Source organism: Myxocyprinus asiaticus, chromosome 18 (genome assembly GCF_019703515.2).
Source record: "Myxocyprinus asiaticus isolate MX2 ecotype Aquarium Trade chromosome 18, UBuf_Myxa_2, whole genome shotgun sequence".
Taxonomy (NCBI): Eukaryota; Metazoa; Chordata; class Actinopteri; order Cypriniformes; family Catostomidae; genus Myxocyprinus; species Myxocyprinus asiaticus.
Genome location: NC_059361.1, coordinates 27,675,824 through 27,699,772, shown reverse-complemented (window position 1 = coordinate 27,699,772; position 23,949 = coordinate 27,675,824). Strand labels below are relative to the sequence as shown.

Genomic DNA, 23,949 nt, shown 5'->3' with positions numbered 1-23,949 from the left:
GTTTTCGCCATCACGCGGGTAACTCCGTCCACTGTGAACTGGCACCGGTCCAAAAATGTACAAAACATTTTTGGACTGGGCATAGAAATGCACTAATTCTTCTACTACAAACTCTTCAGAAATGTTTAGTAAGTTATTTTCTCTGTTTTGTGTGCTGGTGTGTTGTGTTCTGTTGTTGCTATCACTGTGGCAGACCTGTTTTTAGATAAACAATTTTTCACTTGAATGCTGATATCGCGAGGGGGCTGCGTGAACTGTTGCTCTCGTGGCCTATCATGAATGCCCACAGGTCAACGGTAAGTGTACATTTTCACTAAATAATACATTCGACTTTGGTTTGTTTCTCACCAAACCTTTTTGTATGCCTTCATAACAATCAAGAGTCTCATGGAATCATTTATTAGACTTCTAAATTATACTTTTGCATTCTTTTGAAGCTTGAAGAGGTGATCACCATAAACTGCCATTGTATGACATCACTGACCACAACATTTTTTCACAATTTCTTCCTTTGTGTTAAGAAAAAGAAAGAAAGTCATATGGGGTTATAACAACACAGGGGTGAGTAAACAATGATTGAATTTTTGGGTGAACTATCCCTTTAACTTTTCGAAGCTGGTGTTTCCAGCACATACCTTGCTTGAATAATTAATGTGCTTGCATGGTTTCACTGTTTTTGAGTTTATTTACACCATTCTGTTTTGTTATGTTTGGTAACTTTTTGTTTTGTGAAGTCTGAAGTTAATTTTCTACTCAGAATGACCCATTTATCTGTTGATTGTTACCGTCATCTTGTTTTGTGCATCAAGTGTTGAGGTCTGCATGCGCAGTTCTGTAACTTGTTTCTATTGCCAGTAATGCAAGCTGATGTTGACTTATAGACTACATAATTGTAGCATGCAATAATCTTTCCTGTGGAAGGCTTTGTAATGATGTTGGTTGCTGACAATGATGGCAATGACGAAGACGATGATGAGATGAAGAACCCAAGTGCAGTTTATTTACAAAGTGAGAACCAATAACCCTGACTACACGTGAACTAAACTAAACAAACATGAACATGGCTTGACATGAATCAACAAAATACACCTGTCATATCCCCCCCACTAAGGGGTGGCTCCTGACACCCCAACACATAAAACACGTAAAACATGACATAAATTCAAAGTTCTGTAGGGAGCTGGGGGGTGGGTGTCTTGAGGTGTGGGGTTGGGCGTGGCATGGCGAGAAAGGGCGAGGGGCATGGGACCAAGGCAAAGTCCGTGGGGGGTGGAGCCATGAGAGGCTCAAGGGGCGGAGCCATGGAAGGCGGAGCCATGAGAGGCTCGAGGGGCAGAGCCATGGAACTTGGTGCCCGGAGAGTAGCCGAAGACTCAAAGGGCCAGGGTGGGGCCAATGGCAGGGAGGACCAAGGCGGTGCTGAAGGCTCGGAGGAGCAAGGCGGAGCTGGGGGATCGGAAGACTGAGGTGGAGCCGGTGGGACTGAGGACTGAGGACCAAGGTGGAGCCGTAGGGAAGGAGGTCCCCGGTGAAGCTGACAGATCGGAGGGATGAGGCGCAGCCAGAGGATCGGAGAGCCAAAGCGGAGCCAGGTGACCGACAGACCAAGGAGGAGCCGGAGGGTCAAGGGACCCCGGCAAAGCCGACAGGCTGAAGGACCGCAGTGGAGCCGAGGGAACGCAGAGCTGAGGCAATGTCGAGGGACTGACAGGCCAAGGCGAAGTCCAGGGCTCGGAGGGTCCAGGCGGGGTCGGAGGGCCGAAAGTTCCCCTTGCCTGCTCAGGAGAACTAAGGGTGGGTATAAGGATGGGAACCATCTCCAGGTCCCACTGCTCGTTGCTGTGACGTGGCATGGAGCAAAAGATGGCGCTAGCTCGGCGGCCATGTCGTGAACCTCTGGCTCGGCGGCGGCCATGACGTGGACCTCTGGCTCGGCATCTGCCTCCCCCACAGTGAACGGGGAACCAATGAACCGTAGGGCGAGGTCGATATATTGAGCCAGGCTGAGGGAACTGCGACCGCCAGGCATCAAAAAAAGAAATGGACTCATTCAGCCCAAATCTAAAACAGTCTTTGAGTGCAACCTCATTAAAGTCCACCTGGAAGGCCAGATCGCAAAAGTCCTCCACATAGTCCTCCAGGGGACGATTCCCCTGACGTAGGCGCAGAAGCCGAACTGCTGGGTTCATGGTTGGTCAAGTATTCTGTAACGATGTTGGCTGCTGACAATGATGGCAATGACGAAGACGATGATGAGATGAAGAACCCAAGTGCAGTTTATTTACAAAGTGAGAACCAATAACCCTGACTACACGTGAACTAAACTAAACAAACATGAACATGGCTTGGCTTGACTTGACTTGACTTGACTTGATTTGATTTGATTTAAACATGGCTTGACATAAACGTGGCTTGACATAAACATCTACGATCACCTCCAATACTTGACAACTAGACAATGAAAACATGAGGGCTTAAATAAAAGACATGGGAGAACATAAACCAATGAACAAACAGAACTCATAACAAGCTAATTAAACAATAAACCAATGAAAACATGACACATGAACATGGAGGGAAAACAAGACATCACATGACTAGGGAACAGGAATGAACTTTTCAAAATAAAAGACACGAATCAACAAAATACACCTGACAGGCTTTCATATGTCATGTGGTACATAATTAAACACATGTTTATAAGGAAAGTTAAAAATGTAAAATTTTCATATAAAATGTTTATTTAAAATGTACTACATTTAATTAAATACCATGTACATCAGATTTGTAAGTACAAGTTACTTTATTGACTGAAATATTTAAGTTAATTTTTCTCCCTCCCTTTAAACAATATTATGTTATGAAATTAAGCAAATTTTCCTTAATTTTATAACATTCAGATTTCCTTAGATAAACTGTGTGCAAAAGCTTGAGAAATAAAAATTAAGTAAATCGTACTAGTGTTGGTTGTCTGCAACATAAATGATGGCTGTGTATATTCTTGACTTTTATTGACTGTTCATTGTATGACAAAAAAAATGCATCAGTTTGCTAACGATAGACGAAAGAGCAGTGATATCCAAAAAAGGAAAACTTGGCAGGATGTTAGGATAAACTGTATTATTTGTGGATGCACGCATGATGCTTTATATTATGTATTTTCCTGTTTATAGGAACGAGAGGGATTATAACAACTTTACAAGTGCACACAGCTGGCCTTTGATTACATTACGTGTTTGGAGGTTTCAGTGGATAATCTTAAATGTTTTCCTGAGTTTGTCCTTTCCCTCTAAAGTTGATGATTCATAAAGTTTTAGACTAAAACTCCAGACACACTGAAAGCACGCACTGTAGTGAAGTAGTTTCTTCTGTTGATGTAATGCACCTACAAAGGTTGTTTAGTCCCACCGATGTTTTGCCCTTTTCTTCGGGTGTCTCTAACCATCCTACAGTGTCTTATTCTTCATTACAAGAGAAAGAGTATGGCATTTTTGGTCTGTGTATGTTACAGTTGATTAAATGTATTTGTTTTTCCATGTTACGTTATTACATTTATTGGCAGCTTTCAAAATGATTAACTGACAATTAAACTTCAAATACACCCAGATACATATAAACATTTTGTTCCAGTTGTCTACATACAACATGAATTTGTCATCACTGAATTAGTCTCTAGAACTCAGAACAAGAAGAGAAATATGCTTTTAGATTGTTTGAATAAGTAGACACAGATTTTTCTGTTATTTTTAACCATTAGCCACATGCCTTACTCTTAAAATTCCTTACTCTTTGTCTTATCCATCATGTTCCCATCTGAAGGATAAAAACAAACAAAAAACCCTGTGAAACAGACTGGCAATGTTTGTTACCAAACACAATAAATAAAATCAAGCCCAGCAATGTTTCCACAAACAATGTAATTGGATTTTTGATCAAGACTATTGATGCAAAGAAAGTTAAATCATTCACAGAGCTTTACAAATCATGTACTGGCTTTGTTCTGTCTGCTATTGATTTATCAGTTTATGTCAAAAGCAAACATATATTTCTTATTATAAAGATGTTTGTAGAAGAATTAATTTTGGCCATTCTATTTTGAAAAGTTTGTCAGGTCTTTTTATCTTAAGCTACTTACCATACACTTACTGTGAAGAAGAAAAAAAATCCTGCTGAAGCAACATGGGGTAAAATGTTTTTCACAGAGACACAATAGCATTTTGCATGTATAAAATAGATAACAGTTTGTTAGTTTATAGTATCACTTCCATTATTTCAATTTGTACCTTTTCAACACTGCTGTAATCAGTGGTGTAGCCAATAGTGGCCCATCCAAATTAGACCCAGGGCCACCCAGAATATTAGAGATTATTCTATGACTTGCATAAAAAAAATGCATAAATTCTGATTTGTAAAAGTGTGAAAGAACTGTTTGAATGTGCTGCCTCTCTGTTGTTAAGTATAATTTGGTTAAAAAAATAAATAAAAATAAAAAATGTTGGCCCACCCAAAAGTCATTTCCTGGCTACGCCCTTGACTGTAATATTAGTATTATGATTTTTGAGCTCTATTACATTGAAGCTGCCCTCTATGCAGGTGTTAAATTGTGATTTTTTTAGGAGGGGGAACCCTTGCTGTAATTGTAGGCCTACTTACTAACTCACCTGTGGTCACATGTGTTTTCGCTGAACCTACAACTATTTACAGGCCAGTCTATAAAGTGAATAAAATTGTGTGGCAAGATATTCTATTCTATTCTATTCTATTCATATGTACCTGCCCAACAGATATTTATCATACACATATAGTATATTTATAGAATATATTTATCTATTGGTGTATTTACTGTCTTTTATTTTTCTGTCGTCTGTTTTTGGTATTATGTAAACACAGGCATGCAGGAAACAAACACTTTTCATTTATACCATATGAGCATGTGACCAATAAAACACTGAATTGAACACTCTCAGAAAAATACAGTCAGATAAAAAAATGAGACCGTCGCCAGAAACCACATGAACATTTTTATGTTATGTTTTTCATGTTAAATATAAAAACACATACGGTCTTCTTAATCCAAGTTGCCATTCACTACACAGTCTCTCTGTTGTGTCATCACCTGCACTATGATGCGAGTACTCGTCAGCCGCTTGAGTCCTCCAATAAATGCCGCCATCTGGTGGATTTATTCAGTATTCTCAGTCAACAGTCAGTTGCTATGTTCATTGGTGTGGCTCTTCCTGTATGTGACCACAAGCTGATTTCGTTTATTTTTAGTTGTCACGTCTAGTCTCAGGCTAGACTGAACATAAAAAGTAATGTGCCCATAACAGATATACACCATCTTTATTTATTTTTTCCTGAAAAACACGCACTTTATTTTTATTTTTATTTAAGATTTATGCATTTACATTTTATAACAAATCTCCATCAATTTGAATTGAGTAATCTTTAATAAAATAACATTTAAAAATGTATTTATTTTATGTTTAATTCATTTAATTTTGTTAAACATTACACAATTCAATTTGATGGAATTTTGTTATGTAACTGAAATGCATAAATCTTAAAAATAGGCTAAAAGTTTTTTTTTTTTTTTTTTTTTAATGGAAGGGTGTCCTTAATAAATAAACAATATTGTGGTTATTTCTTAGTAGGCCCTGTGCTGAGTCAGCTGATCCAAAAAGTAAACTTTCTTTTTCTGGCTTTAGGCTGACTCACCTGACATTCAAGGTTTAGTATTATAATTATTCTGTTTTATTCTGTCATTCTGAAATTCTAAGCCTAACCAGTTCATTAAAATAAAAAGCATCTTTGAAAAACATTTTTAAATAAATAAATCAAAGAAAAAGTTATATAAAATATTTTACCAGGTCTTCTTCCAAATTAAATGAACAAATCTTGTAGTATTTTTCTTCTTACCTGTTTAATAAATTATACATAAATATAAAATAAATGTACAACTGAGCCAAAAAGTATATATACATTTTTTTTAAAAATTCAAAAATAATTATATTATTATTATTATTATACGGAGTTCCCGGAGTGAATTTCGTTTGGGAACGGCATCAAACTGGCTACATTTGTTAGGGGAATAAGGCGTATTTCTATATTTTCTCCATTAAATATTCTATGAAAGCTTTGCGGGTTCCGCACATAAATGTGCGGGACCTTTTGCATCTGTGGTTGCGCAATTTTGACCATTGTTAGTGGCCAGAATGCATTCACACAACAGATTGACAGATTCACATGGGAATCCATGGGCAACCGATTGACACATGCATGTAACAGATCCACACGTGCTCAATTTCCAAATCCATGCACCAGAAGAATGCACAAATATATGGGTTTCTTTGCACAGAATACCATCCATAAGTGTGTGTGTCTGTAATTTAATGCACAAATAAATGCTGAGCTATTTGTATTGGCATTCTTCGAGACTGTCTGTTCTGCAGTCTTGACACACACTCAACCAACTTGCAACCACCCTCCACCCCCCTCCTGCTACTCAACCTGCACTTAAGATCTGTGAAGAGGATGTGTTCCAGGTCTTCCATAAACAAAAGACATGGAAAGCACAGGGCCCAGACTGTGTTTCACCCACTTGTCTAAAATCCTGTGCTGACCAGCTTGCCTCCATCTTCACACAGATCTTCAACAGATCACTGGAGCAGTGTGAAGTTCCCTGCTGCTTCAAATGCTCCACCATCATCCCTGTCCCAAAGAAACCCTAAATCACAGGACTTAATGACTACAGACCCGTCGCTCTGACGTCTGTGGTCATGAAGTCATTTGAGAGACTGGTGTTGGCCCACCTGAAGGACATCACTGGATCCTTTCTGGATCCCTTTCAATTTGCTTATAGAGAAAACAGGTCTGTAAATGACGCAGTCAACATGGGATTGCATCATATCCTGCAACATCTGGACAGACCAGGGACATATGCAAGGATCCTTTTTGTGAACTTCAGTTCGGCTTTCAACACCATCATCCCAGCTATTCTCTGGACTAAATTAAACCAACTTTCTGTTCCCACATCTATCATTCAGAGGATCACCAGCTTTCTGACAGATAGGCAGCAGTTAGTGAGACTGGGGTAATTCACTTCCAGCACCTAAACGATCAGCAATGGTGCCCCCCAGGGATGTGTGCTGTATACAAATGACTGCACTGCCAAGGACCCCTCTGTCAATCTCCTGAAGTTTGCAGACTACACTACAGTCATATAGTGTATATATTTATCCAACATGTCCTACCTCTTCTGCCATCACATTCCCTTACACTATACTATACTTACTGTATATAACATATATATATATATATATATATATATATATATATATATATATATATATATATATATATATATATATATTGTCTTTTTGTATATTTCTATATATACCTATATTTTCTATTCGTTTTTATATTTTTATTCTATTTTTTATTATCTCTGTCTTGATGTTGTATTGTTTGTGCACTGGAAGCTTCTGTCACCAAGACAAATTCCTTGTGTGTGTAAGCATACTTGGCAATAAAGCTCATTCTGATTCTGATTCTGACACACACGCGCGCGCGCGCGCGCAATGCTGGGGGCGTGGTTACGTGGCTGACAGCAAATGCCCATTCATTAAAATGAAAAGAAATATCCAGTAGATTTGGCTATTATTTTTTTAAGAACAAAAAGAAAATAAGAAACAAATGTGTTCAGAATGTTCAGTTTCTACCAAGAATGTTCATTTCTCAAGAGTAATGTGGTTATATATTACAGAGATATAATCTCTATAATCTGAAATAAATGTTATGTTTTTATTTATAATAAAATTCCATTTTTATCTATGATGGCAAAGCCCCATTTTCAGCTGCCATTATTCCAGTCCACTGAGAAAGTAATGTGTCACATAATCCTTAAGAAATCATGTAATATGTTAATTTAGTACTAAAGTAACATTTCTTTTGTTAGAACGGTTAAAATGGGTGTGCAACTTAATATAGTGTGGAAATCGCAATATAGTGTCTTTTTTCCATCTGAGGTATTGCATTTTTTTTAGTTACTTTACAGTAAAGTTACTTTAGACTCGCAAGTCAAATATCAGTTTTAAAAATAACCAAAAAGAAACATATTTCTCCTCAAACTCAACAATCTATTGTTCTTTTGAAAGATGAAGGCTATTCCCTGCACTTCTCTTTTGAAAGAATAAAACAAACTTGATCTAACCGGGACAGAGAGAGAAGTGCACAACAACAAGAATACAAGTACATCAGAGTCTCTATTTTGAGATAAAGACTCCTCACAGGTCTTAAACTAGCAGCTTTAATGAACAGTATAATTAAATTCATATTTAGCAGCATTTTCTGTTCATGGTTTGCGCTCGGTCTGAGACTTTTATTTTGAAAGTAATATTCCGGAAGTGCTATCTGGTTCGCATAGGAAGTTGAATTATCAGCTGATGCTGCTGTTTTGGATGGAAGTTGCTGTTGGTACGGAGGGGGCTTTTTCTTTATCATCTTAAGCAAGCGTATCATCTTGAAGACACCGGAAAACACAGCTTCATGAAACCGAGCGTCATCTGCGACGAACGAAACGGAGGAACCCGGAGAAATCCGCGCTGTTATGAACAGATGAAGATCACAACTGCTGATTTGCTTACCTGCAGTTGAATCATCGCAAAGAAAGAAAACAACGTCAGGCGAGGCTCGTGCGAGTCAGTGGTAGTCTGATATGTGTGCATTGGCTCGTCTCGCCTTGAATTTGGCATAAATCGCTCGCGATGCATGCGGTGTAAATGATAGGACTAGACATATTCTTCGTTGGTTGGAATAAACGGTAGCTTATGTGTCTTATGTAATTCAGCAGTAAGTTACAGGTCTGATAAAAGTATTAGCTTTTTATTTTTTAAACGTTAGCAGGTGAAAAATAGCTTCTTGGCTTGACGTATGTGTATGGATTGCATGAGGTTTAAATATCTGTAATAAATAAATACTTGTGGGAGTTTGTAAAATAGCAGTAGTCTGTAACCTGACATCAGTGTTCTGTTTACCTGTGATTTATTTAAGCTTTGTCATATTGACCTAAAGTGTGTTTGTGTGTATTCGTCATTTTATATTGTTATTTATAAGCATGGTGACAGTGGAATGGCTAGATAGCTGGAGCGCATCACTTGTGTTTTGACATATCTGACGTCACCAGCGTCGCGTGTCACTCAAACGGTGTGGGCTTTTTAAGAATCCCACTTTGCTGAAGTCGGACTACATTGAGGCAGGTTTGTTGATTTAACGGTGGATTGTTCAAGATTCTTCGAGGCGGACGATCCAGATCTGGCGCGGTCAGAGATCCTCGTTGATATTCCCAATTTCTCCCCGCCAATGCTGGATCTGGAGGTCGTTCCTGAGCGATCTTTGGGAAATGAACAATGGGAATTCACATTAGGTGAGTGTTTGTGTGTGATAAGTTCAGTGGCTAAAGTAACCATGTCACTCTTTGTACTCTGATGACAGGATGTTCTCAGGTCCTTTAGAAATTGAGCCACAAATTTGACATCAAAGTCAGTTCATGTTGCCAATAGGTTTTTACAATTCCATCACAAGTTGTTTGACTTGTTCAGCTGACCTGAAATAGATCAATAATTTGTCCCTTCAGCTTTTATTTGTATTTATTTATTTTTTATCACTGGAGATGCCACTGGAATATTAAACATACTATCCTATTATTTTAATTTGTATTTTGTTATAATAAATAATGACAAGTCATTTTCTTGTATAGCCTACATGTTCATGTGTTTTGTGCCTTGTAATTATCATATAAACATGTTATTTCCACAGCAGTTACTGCAGAACTACCGCTGGCACTGACTAGCTTAACCCTTATGTTGTTTTTACGCCACTCCTTATTTGTCAACATGTAAATGTGAACTGAAAAACAGGGCTAACTGTCTATATGTTTGACCTATTTGATTACAGGGATGCCATTGGCCCAGGCCATTTCTATATTACAGAAACACTGCCGAATCATCAAAAATGTCCAGGTGCTCTACAGCGAACAAGTAAGGGTCTGACATGAATACCGTCTAATTTAGTTAATGCATTAGGTATCATGAACTAACAATGAACTATATATTTTGTACAGCATTTATTAATCTTGGTTTATGTTAGGTAATGAAAATACAATTGTTTATTGTTAGTTCATATAGTGCATTAACTAATGTTAACATATACAACTTTCGATTTTAAAAATGTGTTACTATATGTTGAAATGAACATTAACCAAGGTTAATAAATGCTGTGAAAGTCTTGTTCATTGTTAGTTCATGTTATCTAATGATTTTAACTAATGTTAACAAATGGAAACTTCTTGTAAAGTGTTACCAACTGACTAAAGATATCTCTATGGTTTCATGTGGATTTATCTGGATCTGACCTGTTTCCCTTCCCCAAACAGATGCCACTCTGCAACGACCTCATTCTCAACTTGACTCAGGATGGAATTAAACTGCTGTTTGACGCCTGCAATCAGAGACTGAAGGTGGGAGGTGATTTTAGTTTAGAATGCTTGTTACGTATGATACATTTCTGTTACATCACTCTGCAGATATATCTCCATTGAGTCAGTGTTGTTTCTGCAGGTAATTGAAGTGTACGATTTGAGCAAAGTGAAATTGAAATACTGGTAAGTGATCTTATAGTTTACCACAATTGGTGTAGAAGTGTCTGTAGATGATACTTAGAGTAAAGCCTGCTGTTCTGGATGTTGTTGACATTAACATGAATTAAAAGTTGCTGAAATGTGTCAGCACTAACAAAAAAATGGGAATCCCAATTTATTTTTGTATTATCATGGTATTCTTTGAAATAGCTTGGAGTGCTATATAAATACCATTGTTTAGGAATATTTTATTTATTTAGCCAGTATTACTGAATCAAAATACCATGGTATTACCATCTGATACCACCACTGTACCATGGTACCACCATAGAATGTCTTTGTAAAGAATCAACTTGGGGTCCTTAATAATTTTTCTAAAATGAATAATTATCGACAATTTACCTTTTATTTTTTCACCAAAAAATGAAAATTCTCTCATCATTTACTCACCCTCATCCCATCCCAGATGTGACTTTTATCTTCTGCTGATCATAAATGAAGATTTTTAGAAGAATATTTCAGCTCTGTAGGTCCATACAATGCAAGTGAATGGCGGGCAGAACTTTGAAGGTCCAAGAAGCACATAAAGACAGAATTAGAGTAATCCACATGACTCCAGCAGTTAAATCCATGTCTTCAGAAGCAGTATGATAGATGTGAGTGAGAAACAGATCAATATTAAAGTCCTTGAGTAAATGAGAGAATTTTCATTTTTGGGTGAACTACCCCTTTAATAATTACTTAATAAAAAGCTTTTCCTACTGACAGGTATTTCACAAATGACCTTGCTTTGCAATGATATTGTGTATTTTCTATATATCCTTTGTGCATTAAACATTTCAGTGTTAACGATATGCATCAGAAATGCATAATAACCCATTATCTCTGTGCATTGCAGTGGAGTACATTTTAACTCTCAGGCAATAGCACCTACTATTGAGCAGATTGATCAGTCCTTTGGTGCTACTCATCCGGGAGGTAAGCTGCATCATCAGTGTCAGTTATATGTAAAAACATATGTAGACTTTTTTTGTATGTGTATTTAATGTGGTTTCATGCTCTCTCTCTCTTTCTCTGTGCCCAGTATACAATGCTGCCGAGCAGCTTTTTCACCTGAACTTCCGTGGTCTTTCTTTCTCCTTCCAGCTGGACTCCTGGAGTGAAGCTCCTAAGTATGAGGTGAGACTATGCCTCCTTCCCATGCTAATGGATTCTCATGCTTGCATAGTGTAAGTTAGACCCAACAAGTAATAGAAATAGCTGAAAAGAAGATCTGATTGCTTTATAACTTCAGATTCAGAGCATACTGGATTTATATTGTTTTAGAAATGCCCTTTACAGGCGCATTTGTCACCCATGATTCATTTTTTTCTGCAAGTGAAAGTGTCTGTTAAAAGATGAAGGTGAGTAGTATTCGACATGTCATAATCTCAAATTCCGACCCACTCCATGTAAATGTAATTCCGGCCATTGATATGACTTAATTTCATGTGAGTGTATATCATTTTAAACATAATTTTTAAAGGATTATTTGTTTCCTTAGGTTTAAAACTTTCAATAAGGAAAAAATACTAAATACACCTCTAAAGGGATAGTTCACTCAAAAATGAAAATTCTCTTATATTTTACTCACCCTCATGCGATCCCAGATGTATAAGAATTTCTTTCTTCTGCAGAACACCAACAACGATTTTTAGAAAATGATCTCGGGTCTGTAGGCCCTCACAAGGCAAGTAAATGGTGACCAAAAATTTGAAAGTCCAAAAGCACATAAAGGCAGCATAAAAGTAATCCATAAGATTCTAGTGGTTAAATCCAAATCTTTAGAAGTGATATGATAGGTGTGATTGAGAAAAACATAAATATTTTAATATTCTTCTTTTGCTTTTGGCAATTCCCCTTATTTGTGCATATCACCACCTACTGGGCAGGGAGGAGATTTTATAGCAAAAAACACTTAAATATTTATCTTTTTCTTACCCAAACCTATCATGTTGCTTCTTATTGTATGGATTTAACCACTTATGGATTACTTTTACACTGCCTTTATATGCATTTTGGAGCTTCAAAATATTGGTCACCATTCACTTGCATTGGATGGACCTACAGAGTTGTGATATTCTTTAAAAAAAAAATTGTTTGTGTTTAGCAGAAGAAAGAAAGTAACACATCTGGGATGGCATGAGGGTGAATAAATAATGAGAGAATTTTCATTTTTGGTTGAACTATTACTTTAAAGCCTTGTAGGCTGGTTAAAACATACAAAAATATTAATTACTGTAAACAAATGTTACCAATGTATGGTTTTGTTCCTAGATTGATTTTGAAATGTTGTAAAACCAATATTGCTTTGAAAATAAGTTATTGTTAAATCTTTAGTGGCAAATCTTTCCATGCATGAATCTGCTGGAATTGTAAGAGACATCTGAACAGACACCTCATTCTACTCCTAGTTATTTTACCTTGACAGCCTAACTTTGCCCATGGCTTGGCCTCCCTGCAGATTCCTCATGGGGCCACTGTCAAACGGATGTACATTTACTCCGGAAACAACCTTCAAGAAACCAAGTAAGTGCTGGGCATGTGTTTGGACAGGTGTGTGTTGGTGTTTGTAAGTGCGAAAATGCCATGTCACCACTAATGTATGTTTACAACGGTATATGACTATTGAGCACACATTTGTTTATTTACAAAGCCTAAAGTTTAAAGTCATTGTCTAATTATGTCTATTTGTATTGCTTATGTTGCCTGAGGGTAGCATTAATCTGTCTTAGTCTGAAACCTTGGGCATCTTACTTAGATTATTTAGAGTTGCATTTGATGCATTCGCTCAGGCAGCAATCATTGTAAATTAAATGTTACTTTTCAGGGCTCCGGTGATGCCTCTGGCCTGTTTCCTTGGTAATGTGTATGCTGAGTGTGTGGAGGTTTTGAGGGATGGGGCGGGACCATTGGGTCTCAAACTTCGTCTCCTAACTGCAGGTATTACAGGCAGACCACAACCATTACACTAATATAAGAAGAAATACTTCTGATATGTTCTTTTATATGCATGTGACTAAAGATTCTATTTAACAATGCAAACCTTTTAAAATGTTTACTCCAAAGCAGCAATAAGATGCTCAAAATATGGTCACCTCAAGTGACAGAGAGTAACAACTCAGTACAGAGAGTGTCAAGCACTCATAAAATGCATATAATGCATGGTTTACAGATGTATGAGATTTTTTTAGATTCCTGTAAGAAATACTGTAGTTGTGTGCTTTTGAGGTTAAACATGAACCTGTTTTAGACCTCTGCTCTTGCTGTCACCATATATTACCATGTTATGATTGGCTAACATCATGCTGCCCCTCAAATACAGCCATATTTGAAACTTGGTTGGAAAAGAATTAACAAGGTCTACAATATTATAAAACAAAATTTCAGGGTTTACACATAACGCACATCCAACACATTGCATCCGAATATATTTAACTGTTCATCTCAAGTACAACTGTTAACACTTAGCACCATAAACTATCAAATAGTCATGACATTTGAAATATTCATAAATGAAATGCTTTACTAAAGTTTTTGATTGGGTCCAAGTGTTTTAAACTGCCCCATCCTTCAATAACAGTTCCTTTGCAAAGCTTGAATTGTATTATGACTGGTTCACAAGCAATCAACGCTGGTATGAACCGAAAAAACAAAAAATCCACGCAGATATGAGCCGGAAAAAAACGCACATACATAGTCCAAAGCACGGTGAATAGACGCACAAACCTACAGGATCACATCGCTGAAAATGCATCAAAACAGTCAAAGACATCCATCTAGTGCATGTTTACATACATCAGCAATTAAAAATAGAGCAGATGAGCGAAAGAACACATCCGTGATGCGTTTATGCTCAAAACAACAAGTCCCAGAGCAGCTGAATGACAGAAAATGACTTCTCCTCTTCAAAGTTGTAACATGTAACATGACACTGTGTCCTTTAAAAGCAGCGCCAGATACATGACAGTGGTCAAAGACGTCTGTGTAGTGCATGTTTGTTTAAAAAATAATTTAAAACTGTCCAGATGGGTCCCCTTCGGTGTTCAGGAATAGTTAGGCCACGCTAGGCCTGTTTGTCCTGCTCTCTCTCTCAGTTTATGAACTGAAGCACCAATGGGCGGGGCCAAGAATGTGAAGATGTAAAGTAGGCGTTAATGTTTTTCACTGTAGAGGTGGTCATGAATTAATGGGCCCCCAAATGACTTGGGGAAGTCACGGAAGTAGAGAATGAGGCGTTTTTGCAGCGTGGTTTCAACCAATGCTTTTCTGAAATTTACAGTATGTATTTATAGTAGAATGACCTCTTATATGTCAAAATATCAAGGAAAATTGTATTCCTCATGACATGACCTCTTTAATGTCCATTTACTTATTTATGGCCTAAGTGAGATAATGTACATCCAGATGGTCATTATCACAAAATAAACCCCCTCAGGATTCCTTGTCACCCTATCTAGGTTTATTTTGTGTTAATGACCGGCTGAATACATTATCCTTTATGTACTATATATCAGTATTGTATAGTATATAGTACAGTATATAGTTATTCATGAATTACAATGTGGTCACAAAGTCACAGATGAGATAAACAGTGGGGTCTCGTTTTGATTAGGGTAACACAGTTTCCTGACAAGTACGGACATGTTTTGGTATGCTTGGGTCTTTAAAGGCATGTCATGGCATGTTGGTGCCAAAGTTAAGCAGTGCTTAGCAGACAAGCAAAATTAATGTATGCTTATGAAACAAATATTTGTTGATTTTTGTTTGATAGTGAGGGATTATGAACATACATATGAAAATGACAAACAATCATAAACAACAGAAGTTTATTGTATCAATGTAGTAGTCACAGAGCTAGCAAACTCATACAAGTTGAAGTCATAAACTTCTCTGTCTAATTTCCACTGCTGTGTGATTACATCAGTATTGCCTTCACTCACTCCTCAAAATAGTGATTCAGTGTTTATTTCACAATAAAAAAATCCATAATTTTGAAAACAGCTTTTTCACAGTGTGTGTTTTTGTACTGTCTCAGGATGTGGCCTGGGAGTGTTGGCTGATGCGAAAGTACGGGCACTTGAGAGAAATATCTACTTTGGAGACTCTTGTCAAGATGTTTTGAGTGCTCTTGGTTCTCCACATAAGATCTTCTACAAGTCAGAGGACAAGGTAATGAGAACCCCCCTCTACTGTATATACATGAAATAAGGCACATTATTCTCAAGAGCAAATTCTCAATCATAAACAAAATTTTCCCTCAGTCTCCACATTTACTCAAAATCATTCATAAAATATGTTTTCCTTGTTTTCTATGACTCAGATGAAGATCCATTCACCCTCCCCTCACAAACAAGTCCCGTCCAAATGTAATGACTACTTCTTTAACTATTATACTCTGGGAGTGGTGAGTATCAACCATAACTTACTACATTACTTGCATAATTTGTAATTGCTTTATGACATTCCTGTTAGTTTGTATTTTTAGTATGGAACCATAGCACTATCAATAAATCCAATTAACTGTGAATATATATATATATATATTGTCAGTTCTCTTTTTCCTCTTTCTCTTTCAGGACATACTGTTTGACTCTACAACCCACCTGATGAAAAAATTTGTCCTTCACACCAATTTCCCAGGCCATTACAACTTCAACATGTGAGTGTCATTTCTGTTGGCTCCCCTGTGCTGTTTTATGTATTGTAGCAATGTAAATATGTGGTTAAATTACTCTTTCCACTAGTCATTGCTATGTTGGGAAGGTTATTCTAGATGGTGGTGCACAGCAGCCTGGGCATATTGATTTAAAATTAATTTTCATTTCTTTATGCTTAGAGTATTTAGAAATATGTGGTTTCAGTATCCTATAACTAACATGAACGAACAGCAAAATAACTGCTCCTTTTTCCCATCTCAGATATCATCGATGTGATTTCAAGATTCCACTTATCATTAAAAAAGGTCAGTGTTGTCTATATCACTCGCTCTGGACTAAATTGTTACTGTCTCTTCTATCATTGTGGTCGATTTTCTTTTCTATTTGCATTACTAGGCAGTTATAACTGAAGTAATCTTCTTTGTTCTGTTTTCTGTATATGTATTCTGTTTCAGATGGAGCAGATGCTCAGAGTGAGGACTGCATCCTTTCCACCTACAGCAAAGTGAGTACATGGGCTATGCTGTAACAAATTTTTTATAGCCTACACATGCTTTATGGAAAAAAAGTTATTAGAATAGTGTTATGCTCTGTTATAAATATGCAATATAACATGTATCGTGACTATACCATGTATTTTAAGTGTTGCATCCTACTGTTAAATTTAATGCTTTTATACTCAGTGGGATCAGATTCAAGAGTTGCTAGGACACCCCATGGAAAAACCAGTTGTGCTTCACAGGTAAGAGCCATACAGGGAGAGATTTGGTCTCCTGACCATGGAGAGATGGAGTAGCAGATAAAGAAAGAATGAGAGCTAATTTATTTAAAGTGTAAAAAAAAAAAAAAAGTTAATTACATTTTTGGTTGATTATTTCAAAGGTAAACTTTGATTTTATTTAATGCCTTATATCAATGCTGAGAATCTAGTATGAGTGTGTAATGAGGGTACTACGGTGGCCGAGAAATGCACAACACAACCATATTAGTAAAGCAAATAAAAGCTGAAAACACTACGGAAATAAGCCACAACACAACGAAATTAAGCCACAGCACAGCGAAATTAACATAAAATAAATATGTTTTAAGCACTGTATTTTAAGTCATGTTGCAGTCTGACTCAATGCACGAGAGATCATGAGGCTGCTCGGAAGATGCAGAGAGCTGCTCGTCCCATTGCATGTCACTAGAAGAGTTCCCCTTGTGAAGCGTTGACTGGGGAACCGCCATCCCAGCGGGGGCTACAGCCTGCATACAGCCCATTTTTGCAGTAGCAGGACACCTTATAAGAGCTGCCGTTATGCAAGAATAGCTGCAGGTACCGTGACGTAATTTTCGCATTATTGCCCGGTATGATTTCAAGCAAATGTTACTGAAGTTGGAGGCTGCTCAAAAATCTTCAGTACCATGGAGTACAACTTGGTTAGTTTTCCATTAAATTAGACCCAGATCGTTATCAAAGGACAAAGATTAGTTACTCTTGCCATTTCTGGTGGGTATATTGTGTATATGCATCTTTCATATAGCCTACCTAATGTATTTTTAGTTACAAATATGTCTTTTGTGGTTTGACAGCTTCAATGAAACCTTCAAAGCTACATACAGAGAAGCTGCATAATCATTTATAATCATTCAATTTGTGCAGTTAAACCAGTTTTATACACTAACCTGCAAACTCATCAATGTCACTTTGGTAATTCTTGAAGGAGTACAAAAACCTTCGTAACTTGTGTGTGTATACGTCCTTTGCAAGGAGCTCTAAAATACACCTCCTGTGTTGTGATACCTGTGCCTTGCGACCTGCTTCAGTAAATGTTATATCACCCCCTTGTGGTCTCCCAAAGCTATTACGCCACACATTAAACAGAAGCCCAACTGAGTAAATTGGAAAGCATGCAAATTAAGCTTTTAATTTAAATATCGGATAATGTTAATAGTGTATATCAATTCCACAAAAATATATTGATAAAATAACATGTCGATCAATAATCGTGATTGTAACAGGGTTAGGATGGGCAAGGAGGAGGCGGGAACCGGCTGAACAATCAAAATAATGTTTAATGAAAACTTAAAAGACACAAACATAAACACACACGGCAGCTGCATGTGGCTCTCTCTCTCCTGAACTGCCACATACGGCTTGGTCTTATCCCTCTCCTCGGCTGATTATCCCGATTGGGAGCTGGCTGTGCGGACTCACGAACCGGCACTGCCCTCCTCCTCCTCACAGAGATATAGATATTTTATGACATGCCTAATTGTAGCTTATTTTCGTTGTGCTGTGACTTTTCCGTTGTTTTTTGGGTTAATTTCGTTGTGTTGTGGCTTATTTCCATTGTGTTGTGATTTTTCTGTTGTGTTGTTGCTTATTTTCATTGTGTTTTCAGCTTTTATTTGCTTTGCTTATTTGGTTATGTTGTGCAACCCTTGGCCACCATACTGTACTCACTAATATGCAAATGGTTAAACCAAATAAGAGCAAAACACTTTGCTTTAAATAAGAGCAATATTAAAGAATTCAGCTAGACACCCCTGTTTAAACCAGGCTAATATTGTTTACTGGTCTAAGCTGGTCTCTGGCTAGTCTGTTTGAAGTTTAGAGGAGTTTTGGGAACTTTTCAACTGGCCAGGCTCAGACCAGCTGAAGAACAGCTTGGCTAGGCTGAGAGACCAGCTTAAACCATTTTAAGACAAGCAAACCAGATTAGGCTGGTTTAAGATGTTTATTTCAACAGGGACAGGCCTTTCTTTGTATAAAACCCTGTTTTAATGCATTTGATTAAGTGATTAATTGTGTTCTACACTCCAGGTCATCATCTGCGAACAACACCAACCCCTTTGGTTCCACGTTTTGTTTTGGACTACAGAGGATGATATTTGAGGTATGTGACCTCTCCAGCTGCGTCCATCTGTGTGTGTTTGTTTTACTTGGTCAGCATGTATTAAGGGGTACTATTTTATTAAAATGTAAATAAAAAAATATCTCCAGTGGCAAAATTTGGTATTCACAAAGCAGCTGCAGCCGTGCCAGTAAGAATGTAATTTGCTCAAACACAACTATGCACTTAAAGCTGAAGTATGTAATTTCTGTGCCATTAGCGCCACCATACGGAATTGCTTAAATAAAATATTGTTTTCAAAACAGCTTTCTAAAAATGCCCCCCATCTTCAATTGATCAAACAATCAGATAGTCCTGCCCCCAACTCATGCCATATGTTGAGTCAATGTTGTTATGTCTCATGAGATGGGTCACTCCAAAAACAACAGAGGAATTTTCATAGTGCCACGGAGACACAGTGTTTACAGTTTTCAAAAATGTACCTATGAATGGCTTGCTTATAGTTGCTCTGCATATTAAGCTGGGAAAGGAAAACGTATTTTAATACAGAAAAAGTTACACACTTCAGTTTTAATTAACTACTGGATGCATCTCACCACCCTGTTGTTGCTATGGTTACAGGTCATGCAGAATAATTACATAGCTTCTGTGACTCTCTACGGAGCACCTCGTCCCAGTAGCCTGGCCCGTGCCGAGCCAAGTGCCCACTGAGGAAGCCGCCATGCCCACGGTGCCCGTCCAGCCCTGCAGAGCCTCTGAACTGACCAGTATAGTGTGCTTTCACTCACTGCTGCCATCACCCAAGCTAAAGAAAAACATGCTGGGAGTTTCTCAGGCTTTCCCTCAACTCGTCCTCCCACACGATGATAGAGGCCCCAGTTCAGTCTCATTAACAAGGGCATGGAGGCAGCCCAAAGCCTGATAATTATCCCTGACTACCATGCAACCCTGGCTCTGCCCCCAAAGCTTTAACTCAGACATTTGTCAGTGTCTGCATAGTTATTGTATTTGTGGATGCACAGCGATACATTTCCACACATACACACATATGCACATTTGTTTGTTCATACATAGTCAGATGTTGCCTGTGCATTCATTTTAATATCAAAGAAGCAATTTTTGGTCTAACCTTTGAAATTTTCCATACCAGATGCACCAAAGGGCATACATTTGGCCTCTGCACACTAAACACTTTAACAAAACACACATCCATTCAACTTCATTTGTTTTCTAAAAGACGCCGAGGATGCACTCAGAACAAAGTCAGATATGGACATTGATTGCATAAATTGAGTGGCGGGTGTGTTTTGTATGCATTTGATCTATGTAAGATTACAAGCACAAGCTAGCACAGTGTGAAAGCGCGCTGGTGGATTCATTGCTATGAACATATTCTCTTGGCACACGAGCAGGCTCACACATACACACAGACTTACGCTCATAAACATTTATAATTTCATGCCATTTCATACCAAGTCAGCAGCACAGATTACCTCCCATTTCAATGCTATACAGTGCAAAACATCTGCTTATCTTTGAGTTGGTATTATTGTTTTATTTTAAATAGGCTTTTGTTTCAAAGAAACATGTGCGCATTAGTTTTTAACATTTGCACTAAAATACACCTAATTTACTTGATAATTGTCTCCTGTCACTGAGGAACATTTTAATTGAGTCTCAGAGAGAGAGGTAAGAGTGGGGGAGGGACTGACAACGTGCAATCTGGATATCAGAGCTCTGAAAGTAGCACTCCTGACTGGAGAGAAAAGCCATCCATCCTTTTATTTCTCCTTCCCCTCTGGATCTCATGGCGTCACGTCCATTAGCATCCTCCTCTGCATTTTCTTTTGTCCATGGTAGACAGACATGAAGTTTATCTCTTACCTTATTCAGTATCTTAAATTCTTAACTTCAGAATTTGGTTTCTGTCGTTTGATTGCCAAAACGTTAGCCAAAGAAGAAACAATAATTCTCTTGTCATTTTAAATATCTCACCATACCACAGCATAAGAACATTCCCTTTTGATTTGAACCCTTATTAGTTTTAGCCTTCAATTTATTGATCGATTCTTGCGTTTGAAAATTGATACTGTTCTGCTTTTTTGATTTGGAGCCATCTCTCTTCCTTTCTACTCAACGGAGTTTGGTGGCGGTGTTTCTGTAGCAAGTAGACATGATGATTTCTGCAACACTCTGCTGGTGTGCCCATGTCTGTACAGATCTGTAAATAGTGTGCATTTATTTGGTCTCATTGGTTAAAGCTAACGGTACAATATTGGATCAGCTTATGTCTGGAACTCCCTACACTGCAAACATGATCATGATTATCTTCAGTGATATTGGTGTGGGACAGATTTAAATGGTATTTCCTCCAAGACAGAGTTTTTGGGGTTTCTTTTGAGTGCCCTTGAGGGACACCATATCAGCATCCCTACACTGTTGATCTGGATGGAGCAGCCTATGTTTGGCCGCTATTAGGAGAGGATCAGGACTTGTTATTAAATTGAGATGACTACAGCGTCAAGTTCAATAGATGGTTTGTAGAGTTCACCTCTAATAGCTACAGTTCATTGCTATGCTGCCTTGCTTTTGTGTTTTTAACAAACATCAAAGGTGCTGGTAATGTGTACAGTGGCAGCATAGCCACCCATAGATGTCAATCTACACTCACTCCTTTGGTGTCATTGCAACATCCTTTCAGGCTTCTACAGTGTGCGGTGCAGTCTAATTTGGGCATTTAGCTTTCTGTTGCATTTACTTTTCCCATAACCTGCGCTGGAAAGCTGTTGATGATGGTTTATTATATTTTACCCTTGGCTGTTGGTGATTTAAAAAGGAAAATTCTCTTAACATTGTGCCTCATCTCCCACCGAGCCTGTCTTGACTTTTCTCTGTTAATGAAATTGTTTGAACTGCTTTGTGTATGTCTGAGCATGTAAGGCTAAAGTGATAGACAGTCATAGTCCTGTTGTTTAAAAAATGTAACCTAAATATTAAAGACATTATCAAGAAAACAAACTCAAGGTTGGGTCTTGAACTCTTGTCATGAAGGGCTAGTTTACTGGATGTTCAAATGTATTTAAATGATCATCAGTAAATCTTAATTTAACAGATTATTTAACTGCGCTTTTAAAGGTTTAGCTCACACAAAAATGAAAATTCTCTCACCCTCATGCAATCCCAGATGTGTGACTTTCTTCTGCTGAACACAAACGAAGGTTTTTAGAGGAATATTTCAGCCCTAGTGGACCATACAATACAAGTGAATGGTGATCAGAACTTTGAAGGTCCAAAAGGCACATAAAGGCAGCATAAAAGTAATCCATTCGACTCCATATGACTTTCTTACACATACCCATCATATCGCTTCTGAAGACATGGATTTAACCACTGGAGTATGGATTACTTTTTCGCTGCCTTTTTGGACCTTCAGAATTCTTGCCACAATTCACTTGAATCTACAGAGCTGAGTTATTGTTCTAAAAATCTTTGTGTTCAGCAAAAGAAAGAAAGTCATACACATCTGGGATGGCATGAGGGTAAGTTAATTTTTGGGTGAACTATCTCTTTAAGTACAAAATTTACTAATGAGCTGTTTTATTATGGCAGTCAATGAAGTCATGCTTAGTGGCTATGTTTTTTTATTGATCATTAAAGGAGATTTGGGTTTTAAAGATTCAAATATTGTGCTATCGAACATGCAGTTGGCCCTCCATGATTTGAGCTTCACATGGTGGTTGTGGTGTTTCTAGAGAACTTGCACTTTGTTAAATCTCTGCGAATTTCAATTTTAAAGACTTTTAAAGTGAAGTAAATATAGTTAGATCTTAAAAGAAGAAAATAACACAAATTTTAACTCTTTAGGGCTGAGGATCTATTCTTGATGCACAATTGGAGCCTCAATTAAGGAATTGCTCATTGTTAATAAGGAGCAAAACAACCACTGATTTAGTGTCATTTGGAGAATGTTACTGTAGGGGTTTAGTCTGATGGGCTGATTGCCTGCCCAATCTCAGGTGGTTCTTTTCTTAATGCCAGGAGCAAGTGAATGCTTAATTTTCATCAAATGGGTTTTGGCTGTATTGTTTCATCTTCAAACTTCCTTCTATTTTTGCATCGGAATGAATGATTGATTGTCCTGGGGATTATAATTAGAAATGGACAACCTCCATACAGTGTAATGCGCATATTAATGCTATGTATTGTATCATTCTGTTTTCCCCCATCCTCCAAAGTGATTTTTTTTTTTTTTTTTTTTTTTTGTGGATTCAGTACATTTAACCCATTTCTGGAAATGGGACTTATCCTCAATTAAAAAAGTGTGTATCTACAATTTATTGCAACGTCGTGTTTTGTATCTCAGATATTTTTACTTCTGTTGATTAAGGAACATGTAAGCAGAAGATCAACTTTATCAGTCATTTGTTTTCATTGTTTCTTTCTTTCTTTCATTCTTTTTGTTTTGTTTTAAAAGCAATAACCATTGCGCCAATGGATTATAGATTGGAATGGTCTGCTATACTGTCTGTTCGTTAAAAGCTCAAAAAATTGTGCAAAAATGCTGTGACCATTGGATTTTTAGTTTGGTCCTCATTGAATCTACTGAAAGCATTATATATATAAAAAAATTAAACTGCTAATTTTGTTACAGTGTGTTAAACAAAAATATTTAATGAATGGATGTAATAAATATTGGCGAAAGAAGAGATGTCTTTTGTATCATCTTTTTTTGTATTCTCTTTTTAAGTCAAGGTCAAAGCTTAGTAGTACATTC

The 23,949-nt window shown here is 37.5% G+C and overlaps 1 protein-coding gene across 2 annotated transcripts; it reads left to right on the top strand.

The window, feature by feature from the left end:
• The first annotated feature begins 8,445 nt into the window (after positions 1–8,445).
• Positions 8,446–23,879, top strand: LOC127455791 (phagosome assembly factor 1-like). Of its 2 annotated transcripts, none has more exons than XM_051723926.1 (16): positions 8,446–9,424; positions 9,955–10,037; positions 10,433–10,516; positions 10,617–10,660; positions 11,535–11,614; positions 11,721–11,815; positions 13,140–13,204; positions 13,506–13,618; positions 15,714–15,847; positions 15,999–16,082; positions 16,255–16,337; positions 16,597–16,640; positions 16,791–16,840; positions 17,019–17,077; positions 19,145–19,217; positions 19,797–23,879. In XM_051723926.1, the coding sequence occupies exons 1-16, from the start codon at positions 9,361–9,363 to the stop codon at positions 19,884–19,886; spliced, it is 1,245 nt and encodes a 414-aa protein (XP_051579886.1). In that variant the 5' UTR covers positions 8,446–9,360; the 3' UTR covers positions 19,887–23,879. The 2 variants fall into 2 exon arrangements, with proteins under 2 accessions (XP_051579886.1, XP_051579885.1); XM_051723925.1 differs by having other exon boundaries at positions 13,107–13,204.
• Positions 23,880–23,949: the final 70 nt, after the last annotated feature.